The sequence below is a fragment of the Alligator sinensis genome, unplaced genomic scaffold (genome assembly GCF_000455745.1).
Source record: "Alligator sinensis unplaced genomic scaffold, ASM45574v1 scaffold722_1, whole genome shotgun sequence".
NCBI classification, from domain to species: Eukaryota; Metazoa; Chordata; order Crocodylia; family Alligatoridae; genus Alligator; species Alligator sinensis.
Genome location: NW_005842345.1, coordinates 1375519 through 1385314, shown reverse-complemented (window position 1 = coordinate 1385314; position 9796 = coordinate 1375519). Strand labels below are relative to the sequence as shown.

The window sequence follows — 9796 nt, the reverse complement described above, 5'->3', positions numbered from 1 at the left end:
AGCAGGCGACAGGTCCAAGTGGGGTGTCTCATGCCGAAAGGGGCACCAGAACCTTTCTGCATAGACCAGGGGTAACAAAAGTATCAGGACACTTGTAAGGCACCTGGCTATGTTTGCTGCCAGAAGTGCCCTTCTCTGCACACACACCCAGTTTACAGCTGCCTAGCATTATTTCCTGTGACCATCTTTGTCACCCAGAAGCTCTCCCCCCATACAGCACCATATTCTCAGTCACCCAGGAACCCCCAGGGTCCTTGCCTGGTCCCAGGGCTGCATACTCGGTTACTCAGAAGCTCCTGGCACAGAGATTTCAAAAGAAAATTTGAATGGCCAAGAAATGCTCTTAAAATAACACAACCGCCAATTCTCCCTCACCTCTTCTGGCCTGTCCCAGGTGTGCGGCCCTCAGAGCCTGGCACGACGGTCTCTGGGAAGGTTGGTGCTAGCTGCCAAACCCCTGCCAGCACAGGCCAGACTGATCTGAGTCAGCTCTGTGAATGGAGATTAAGTACTGTACCCTCGGGGTAAAGTTCAGATGCTGTCTGTGTACAGGAAGGAAGTTGACAGAGGTTGTACTGGAGGAACAGACTCCATTCATGTCCTCGTACAGAGGCAGACTTGCAGCCTAGGGGCAGAGCAAGCCTCCTGTTCTGCCCCTCACCCTCTTAGATGTTATCCAGGCTAATACCTGAACCTCGTTGCAGACCTGAGGAGTAGCAGTAAGGTGATCAGTATCCATGCAGCACCCATTCCCTTCACCTCAAACTACACCTACTTCTCACCCCCATCATCCTGCAGTCAAGAACTCCAGCAGGTAGATAACTTCAGGTCATCTTGCAGAACCAGCAGAGTTTTAAAGCACTAGGACAATGCCTGGGTAACACGCCTAGTTAAGCCAAAGTGCAGCTGTATTCCACTGAGATGCCATTACCTGCAGTTTGGGGCGGTTTGTTGAGCGTTTCTTAAATGCTTTGGGGGGGGGGGGGGGGGCGGTGCTTGGTGAAGTCACAGGAAGCTGTGAACCAGGCTTGGATGGATCTGGGAATAATCCAGCTTTCTCTGTTCTAGCACTCACCCTACCGTGCTCTAAGTCTTGGAATGAGCTAATAAGCAATGAAGATGTGTCTTCCAGGAAGCACCCAGGCCTTATCCATCAGGAAAATGGACATCCGGACAGCACAGCCATTAAACAGGACCCAAGGGATGAAAAGCCGGGGGGAGGAGAAGGCCTGATTGCCCTGACTCCATGGAAGTGTACCAACCGTTAGGGAACCTAGAAGGAAAACTCAAGGATGGCAAGTACTCACAGTCTGCGATCCATCGCGGTCTTCTTCGAGGTGTGGCTACCTTTATTTCCCTTTTCCATCTCTTTCTCTTCTCAACAGGTTCTGAAAGGGCAGGGTGGAAAGGTGTGGATCAGAATGGGGAAAACTGGAGCTCTTTCTTGCTGAACTTCCCTTCTCAGACCCAGTCCCTAGATGCCGCTTCCTTTTCCCTTGGCCACAGACTACCTTGGATGGGGAGATCCTGCATCCTCACTCTGGGATGGATAACTGGGCCAGGAGGGCCTTGTGCATGATGAAAATCCTGCTCTAGCTCAGCTTCCAGATGGCTTGGGGCTGCCCATGGTCTTACGGCTCATTCTCAGGCCTCCTCCTAATAATGTTGAATGTGAGGGGAAGGGAATACCTACACTGAACTTGCCAGTGGTTTCTTTTTTCCCTGCAGCCCTTCACGCGGTGCAGATATGGAGCATGAGAAAACTCCTCAGGAAGAAACAGATCATCCCTGCTGCCTCTTCTTTTCCTCTGAGGACTTCAAAGCACTTCGCAGGTAGGCAGCCTTCCCTTTCTCTTCCAAGGTGGTAGTTGGGGGGGGCACAACATTTTCTTCCTTTTACCAATGGGGAAACTGAGGCTCAGAGCGGGAAAGTGGCTTGTGCAAGGTCACAGAGGGATAGCAGCAGAGCTAGAACTAGTACTGACTTCTGTTCCCCTGCTGGCACTCTTACCCAGTGCTTTATGTCTCGGGTGAGACAACTGTACTCAGTCTGGGTGTGACGAACACGGCGCTCTGTTCTCTGTAGCTCGAGGCAGGGCAGCGAGCCCTCCTGCTTATTTGCTTGGTCTAAAATTTCCCTTCTAAGAACTCCGAAGCTAGGCAGCACAACAGGTATTTTTTCTCCTCCTCTCTGTCCAGTTGCTATATAAACTGTTTTCTAAACACATAAGGGGCAGGGCCGGCAAACCAGAGCCCTGATACACAGAAACTGCTGCAAGCTTTTCGGCACTGTTTGGGCTGAATTTTATGAGAGACTGAAGTCTAATTTTGAGCGTGGCACAGCCTAGGTCTAGGTAAACCAGGACATAACCCCCAGTACCGGTGGGTTAATTCAGAGTGAGCCTTGGGAGTTAGCTCCTAGTGAAGCCAGGCTGACTTCTGGCTCAGGTGGCTTTGTCTGCATTTTGCTCTAGGAGCCCAAATCTCAAAGTGCCACCGGGGGGGTCAGAACCCCATTGTGCTTCCATGGATGTAACGAATAACAGGCAAATGCAGTCATGCAGGAGGAGTTCTGATTTTATTACTTGGAGGAACAACCCCCTGCATCTTTCTTCCAGGCAGAAGCCACACGTGGTTGTCCCCCCGCTAGAATGCACCAGCCACTAAGCGTTGACATGAACTCCAGTAACCCCTTTAGGGAGAACCAGTCCAACACTGGGCTAATTCAGTCAACTCCCATTACTGAGATTGTCTAATGATCTGGCTGGCTGCAGAGACACAGCATCTCAGACGGATGGTTTTATGGACTTAATATCCATTCGGGCCCTGCAGGCAATAGAAGTATCAAGCAAGCACTTTGCAAAATCACAAACCCCAGCCCAGCACTAAGTGGAACAAGCAGAGTAGGAAAGGGGTCCCGTGTTGCATGGTGTATCATGACAGCCATGGAAGTGCAGCCTCAAGAGAGAGAGCCAGGCCAGGGCTGTTTAACACCAGGGAGGCTGATAGCAAATAAGCCAGATAATAATCCAGAACTCCTCTTGGCATGAGAGAGGGCAGGATTGAGTCTGGGGCATCCACTTAAGGTAGGCCTCTTTATACAGACTCTTGTTAATGGCTCCTGTTCATCTGTGCACCGCTGTCAGCACCGGGCGGGGAGACTGAGTGTGTACAACAAGCCCTGAGCCAACCGGGAGAACTGCAGCTTCCAGCATGAAACATTTACAGGGCTGACTCCCCACTGAACCGCCACTTCATACAGTATTCACAGCTTCATACAGTATTAAGAGCTGCTGACGCCTCCTAAAAAACTGTGAAAAGCCTTCTATTTGGAGCCGGTTCTGCTTAGAATAGTGCATCCCGTGGTTTCTGTGCCCCCCCCACCCCCTTTCCCCTACCTGGCTCTATTGCTAGGCAGCCTGAAAATAGGGTGAGCATTTTGCCAGTGATACCGCACACTCTTCATCTGCAAAGCACTTGACAACAAATTCATTCTCACAAGGCAGCAGTGAGGAAGTATTAGTATTCGCCACCTCACTTTCCTTGGCTGGGGAAACCGAGGCATGGTGAGGGCAGAGGCAGGGAGGTTTGGAAGCTTTATCCCGAGCTCAGGAGATTGGGGTTCTGGTCCCAGCTCAGTTGTATGACCTTGGGGAAGTCGCTCAGGGCAAGAAAGAGAGGATAACACCTCTTGCCCCTGTCTTTCAGCTGTTTTGACTGAGCTCTTCAGGGCATGAACTGGCTCATCCTGTCTCCCACACCACTGTCAACAAGGCCCTGACCCCAGTCAGCACCTCCGGGCGTTCCTGCATTCCTCAATAACAAGCTTAGGCCTCAGAGAGAATTGGTGCTAGCGTGGGAAGGAGAGTCATGTTGTGGAGCCTGGGCTGGGAATCTTTATTTATCTCTCATTTACAGGCTTGACAATAAGAAAATGCCAGCAGCTGCTTGGGAGTCTCAGTGAGACACCCCCCTGCTGACTTGTTTCAGCTCCAAGCACAGGCTCCCTCATGCACCTAGCCAGACTGCAAGGACTTAGCAGGGTTTCCCTGCCTGCGACTCTCTAGAGCAGGGGTAGGCAACCCCCGGCACGGGTGCCAGAGCGTGGCACTCAAAGACATTTTGCATGCCTCTGGGTGGATGGTGGGGAAGGGGCTACACGGCCACAACAAGGATCAGGCCGTTCGTGGCTCCCCTGCCATCTGTCCCTGGCACGCCAACATCTTACAAGTTGAACTTGCCAGTGTTTTTGAAAACGGTGCCGACCCCTGCTCTGGAGGCTGTGACAGTGGCAGTGCAGAGGGTGAGGAGCGTACCTCTCCCATTCTGCTCTCACTTTCTACTTCTGTGACAGGGTCCTTTTCAAAATGGGCTCTGTTGCCTCAGGGTCTCACTGCCAGGGAGGGCAAGAGAGAGAGAGAACTTGAGAGTAAGAGGCACGGAGTCTAATGGGAGCAGGGAACAGAGCTGTGGGCTCAAAGGAGAGCAGGCTGAGAGATGGAGGGCCAGGGGGAACCTCTCTGAGAGCCCCAGCTCTGATCCCTGTAGCCCCCTTTTCCTGGGGGTAGGGGGTCACTCCTCAGCATCAGTTTGGATAACTGCAAACGAGGAGCGATTCTGCTGTGCGGACAAGCCAGGCTCAGCTGAAGCGTAGAATGGAGATGCGTCACATCGGAGAGATCCAGCATGCTTGAGCCTGCCCTGGCACGCTAGCGCCTTTTGTGTACACGCCAGCACATCCTAGACACGAACAGCTCCAAACTGACCGGTCCTTCAGGGCTTCCTCGAGGCCAGGCTGGAGGGTATAGGAACTCCCAGGGTGCAAGGGTGGGTGCCTGCCCAACTCTTAACAAGGACAAAGAGCCATGGTCTCAAGTTGCAGCAAGGGAAGTTTAGGTTGGATATTAGGAAAAGCTTTCTCCCTAGGAAGGCAGTAAAGCACTGGAACGGGCTACCCAGAGAGGTGGTGGAATCTCCATCCTTGGAGGTTTTTAAGACTCGGCTAGGATGATGTAGCTGGGGCCGGTCCTGCTTTGAGCAGGGGGTTGGACTAGATGGCCTTCTGAGGTCCCTTCCAACTCTCATTTTCATGCTAGACCTGCTCTGTGCAGATCCAGGCCCCATCACTAAACTCACACGCGCGCGTGCGCACACATACGTGCATGCACAATGAAAGTTCTGTTTCCAAGCAACTGTCTCCAACAGCGATAAGAACCAAGGATGTGCAGGGAGTAGGGAGGGAAGAGGAGCTGGATAGGCAAACCTGACCCTCACAAGAATGCCACTCAGATTGGGCAGCTGAGAGTCCCAAATAAAACCCCTCCCTGCGTTTGCCTGCCTCCTTCAGCCAAACCCCAAGGGGTGCTGGGCACCTGCAGTTCCCAGCAGAGGTGGGAACCCACTTGGCAAGCTGCAGGGCTCCACATTGCAACTGCACACTGTCCAAAGGTTTTATCCATGTAGAGATGTATTTATTATTAGAAGCTGTGGCCTGCCCAAATATGCATGGAAAATCGGTAGCTGAGCCAAGCACTGAACTGTGGTCTCTTGAGGCCACGAGGCCATCGCTCCTGGGGTTTCAGGGCTGTGGCAGCCTTGCCACTCCTAATAGCTTTATGTATTTTTTTATATGTTTGTTAACTGAAGGCACATATCAGTGTGGCTGGTAGCTGGGACACCAGGTCAAGGATTAGGAGGTCTGGTTTTTATCCCTGGCTTAGAGTGGCTTGGAGGAAATGACTTGCTTGGCCCCTCCCTCAGATTTCACAGTCTGTAGATGCTGAGCCGTATTATCTGATGGAGATGCCAGGACTAAGGCACAGAATCCAGCTAAGGGATCTTTCTGTCCCAGATCCATTTTTGTGGATTCAGCCCGTTACAAAGAAGCTAGAACGCCCCCAGCTTTCGAGGTGTTCAGCCCCAGCCCATCGCTGTGCCTTGCCCTTATGTCTGTGGCTGTGCATCTGAAAGCTTGCTCTCAGAGCAGTTTCCTTCCTGCCCTGACAAAGAAGAAGGAACTCCACAGACTACCGCTGACACGTTTTGCATACAATCGGGCACCCTGAAAACGTAAGTCCTGAGGACACAGATGGGACATACCAAGGTGCTGGCCTGCCACTGTACTCAGTGGGAGCTGTGGACATCTGATGCCTCTCGGCATCAATGAGTCCCATTACAAATGCGGTTTACATGTGGTTGGACTGTAATCTCTTAAGCTATTCTCCCACCCCCACACAGCAGTGCTTTACAGGTGGCCCCTTTCTCCATGTGCAAAGCAGCTTTCCCAGCAAGACAGACCCATTGTCCTGACACCCTCCAGGTATCTTTGTCTCTCACTGGGCATTGCTCCACAGCCCCTCTTCCCAGACCCACAGGGAAAAGACCTGGCTCTCATTAAACTCCCTGCCCACACTCCCAGTGAGTTGTGCAGGAGCAGGAGTGGCCCTTGACAAAGTGGTAAGCCCTGAGCAGAGAGGGAGGCAGAACAGTTCACAGCAAGGAACCGAGCTGTAAATCAAGAGTGAGCCCGGGTAGCCCTGCCTGTTACCTGCACACTGGCTCTGCAGGGGATGGACTGCTTGCCTCAACCCACAGGGCTGGATGCTCTTTCTGCTGTCCCGTTCCGTCTTTCTGTGTCCAAGGGACAGGTGATCACTCGGTTCCTTGAAGTGCTAACTGGCCAGAGCAGGGTGGCTCCATTTTTATATACCTGCTCATGTGATCCACACAAATGCCCTAGGGATGAGGTTTTGAATCAACAGGAAAAAAAAGGGGCTGGGACTAAAACCTGTTAAACCACAATCCACACTCAGCAGAAAGGAATTTTCCACTTAGAGGAATTAAACCCGGCCTGGTGTTGATAGCTTGCTCTCTCCTTAATACAGAGCTTTTTGTTAGTAGTTCTCAAAAACTTTACCAGTTTCCCTGCCATTTCACCAGGGAAACTGAGGCACGGAGCTGTGATGTGTGGAGGGAGGGTGGGAGAAAAGGAAGGAAGGATAGATTGGGTCCAGCAGACTCCCACAGTGGTGCACAAACTTTCCCAAAATGTTTGTCATTTCCCCTACAACTGGCAAGCTCTGCAGCTCGCCAAGTGTCTCGGGGAAAAAATGCAGCAGTTCTTGAGAAGCATGCCCTTGAAAACAGGGAACAAAGTGGGATTCTGCCTCTGACAGGGGGAAATAGATGGGATGACCCCTTGCTGCAGTATCAGAGTTAATGCTTGTACTATTACAAGCATTGCCTTATACCATTCAGTGGTCACAGACTGTCAAGACCTTATGCAGGTATCTCATCTTTAAGGCAAGAAGCATGACTTTGGTGAAACTCAGCCTGTTTCCTCCAGAACCCGACCTCTGCAAATGCACTTTGGAGTTGAGTCTGGCTCTGCCATCATCCATGTGCTACAGGTGCTGAAGTAGATCAGGTCCAGGAGGCCTGGAGAGGTGACACTGAGTCAGTGGGACCAGAGGAAAGACTTCAAGGAGGAATAGAGTGAGGATGTTTAGTGAGTCAGTGGGAACCCAGGGATGGCCATTAGCAGGGAATGTAGAGGTGAGCGCTGGCCAGGGAACAGATAACAGAGGTGGTTTGTGGGAAAAGAGATGCTGGTGAGTCAATGGGAATGGAGAGATGATAATGAATTAATATGGAACAGGAGGCAGGGATTGGCCAGGCTGGCGTGGCATTTGACTAGGCTGGGAAGATGGGCACAGCTCTGTGGAGAAGGTCTGAAGTTCTGCATATCAAGCAGGGTCACAGACAGGCAACAATGCAGCAGACAGCTGGCAGAAATGTGCCACTCAACGCATGCATGGTATCTTCTGCTGGCGCAGATGTTATCTCACCTTCTAATTAAGATGCTGTCATGTCCCTGGGCCTCTCTAGGCTTGTGTGTGCCAGGGCTGTCACCTGGTGCTTAGTCATAGGTACAGATTGTTCTCACAGGAGGTGATATGACTAAGGTCCAAGGGGCAAGCAGGTGTGCCTGGGGGAGATGGTAGGACTTTTAAGCATGAGGTCTCCAGAGGACACAGGACTTCCATGATTTGCTCAGTATAGGAATGGCAGGATGGCTGGAGTGAGTTGTCCTGCTGGACAGGGCTGGGGAAGGAGCTCCTTTGCACAGTGAAGCTACATTCAGTCTTGCACTATCTCCATGCCTGTGGCTCATTCCAGGATGAAGCTGACCTCGGCGCGTCCTGCCAACTCTCTGTCTTCAGCTCCAGCCTTGTCAAACTGCTTGGCATCAGCCCTCCTGCCCCAATTCCAGCTCCGGCCAATGCAAATGTCTGGCAGCAGTCCACAATTGCCCCTGTGTGCTGATGGATATCAGCCCAGCCCACTGCGCGCTGCCTGTTCTCCACCCTCATTCCATGGGTGTAACCCCCCAAATATCTCCTGCCTTACTCCTGCAAATGGGTCAGGTTTTCAGTCTGGAAACTCTCGGTGCACTGAAGGCAAGGGGCACTCCTAGACAAGGGCCCTTGTGTCTGGGCTCTGTCTCTTCCCACGTTGCCCCTGTGCAGTCTGACTTGATCACACCTCTGAGCATTAAAATGAGCATCACTCTGATCCCTGACGTGGTGTGATTGAAGGTCTTGGCAGTGGACAAGGACCAGAGCCACCATTGCTCCCAGACCGGTCCTGGCTTGGAGAAGCGGTAGGCACAGCGGTCCTGCTGCTTTCCAGAGAACTCTCCAGTGGCTCGAATCCTCTGGTGACTCAGAGTGATTGGAAATCAGTCAGCGGCTGGCTCTGACGCAGACCCTTGGAAGCTTGGCTTCCTGCCAAGGGAACAGCATTTGGGGTTTCTTGTTTGTTTTCCCTTTTATTTTCCACCCTCACAGTTTATTCATTCTGGCCTTCTGTTTAATTGCAGGGGTAGCAGTTCCCGGGAGGCTGCAGCCCTGCTAAGGAGAAGGGGAAGCAGCAGGAGGCTCCCTGTAAATACCAGAGTCACCTTGAAATCCCCTTCAGAGCCAGCGTCCACAAAGCTGCAACCTACGATGCAGGGAAGGAGGCCGTGGACAGATGTCCAAGTGCATCGGGAATAGCTGGAAGTGACTGGTTAGAAAAGGGAATTTGGAGTCAGGACTCCTGCTTTCTTTGCCCAGCTCTGGCGAGGGAAAAGGGGCCTTGTGGGTAAGAGCAGGGCGTGAGAGCAGGCATTAGGACTCCTGGGAAGGGAAGAGCATGTAAAAAAAGTGAGGCCGTTCAGGGAGTCGGGAGGCCAGGGGTGTTTTCGAAGGTTTGGGAGGGGAGTGATACGCAATGATTAGAGCTGAGAGATTGGGATTCAGGGCTCTGGGGCTCTAGTCCCAGTTTTTGTGGGGAGTGATGCATAATGGTTAGTGTGGGAGGGGCTGGGAGTCAGGACTCCAGGCTTCTGTCCCTGGCTCTGGGAGAGCCTGGTACTTAGAGAAAGGGCTGGGATTTTGTTTCCTGCTTGGCCGCTGGTTTGCTCAGTGGCCTGGGACAAGACAAGCAGCTTCTCTTTCTTCCAGCTTCCATTCGGGCAGTTCCCCATCCACGTATGGAGGGCTGTGGAGGAATCCTATCTACCTCTCTGTCACTGCTTGGGACTGGGAAGAGGTCAGGAAACTCAGCTCATTAATACTGGGAAAGTGCGTGTATGTCCTCGGTACAGTTTCTGCCTGTTGCCATGTTCTTGCGACAGTAATAAAGGTTATAAAACAAGTTCCTATATACGGGCACAGCACTGATTAATGATATTATGCAAAGAGTATCCAACATCTCCCATCCCTTCCCCCTGAAACCGAGTAGAAAATAATCT

At 52.1% G+C, this 9796-nt stretch overlaps 1 protein-coding gene across 2 annotated transcripts in view; it reads right to left on the bottom strand.

Annotated features, from left to right (window-relative positions):
* RHOBTB2 (Rho related BTB domain containing 2) overlaps positions 1 to 6682 on the bottom strand; it is a 21838-nt gene extending 15156 nt beyond the window's left edge. The window contains exons 1-2 of one of the 2 annotated variants that reach the window (XM_006028916.3): positions 6548 to 6682; positions 1308 to 1388 (exon numbers count right to left, since the gene is read on the bottom strand). In XM_006028916.3, coding sequence (XP_006028978.1) covers positions 1308 to 1366 — 59 coding nt within the window. In that variant the 5' untranslated portion in view covers positions 1367 to 1388; positions 6548 to 6682. Of the gene's footprint in view, positions 1 to 375; positions 512 to 1307; positions 1389 to 6547 lie in introns of those variants that run through there. The other variant, XM_006028917.3, reaches the window with a different exon arrangement.
* Positions 6683 to 9796: the final 3114 nt, after the last annotated feature.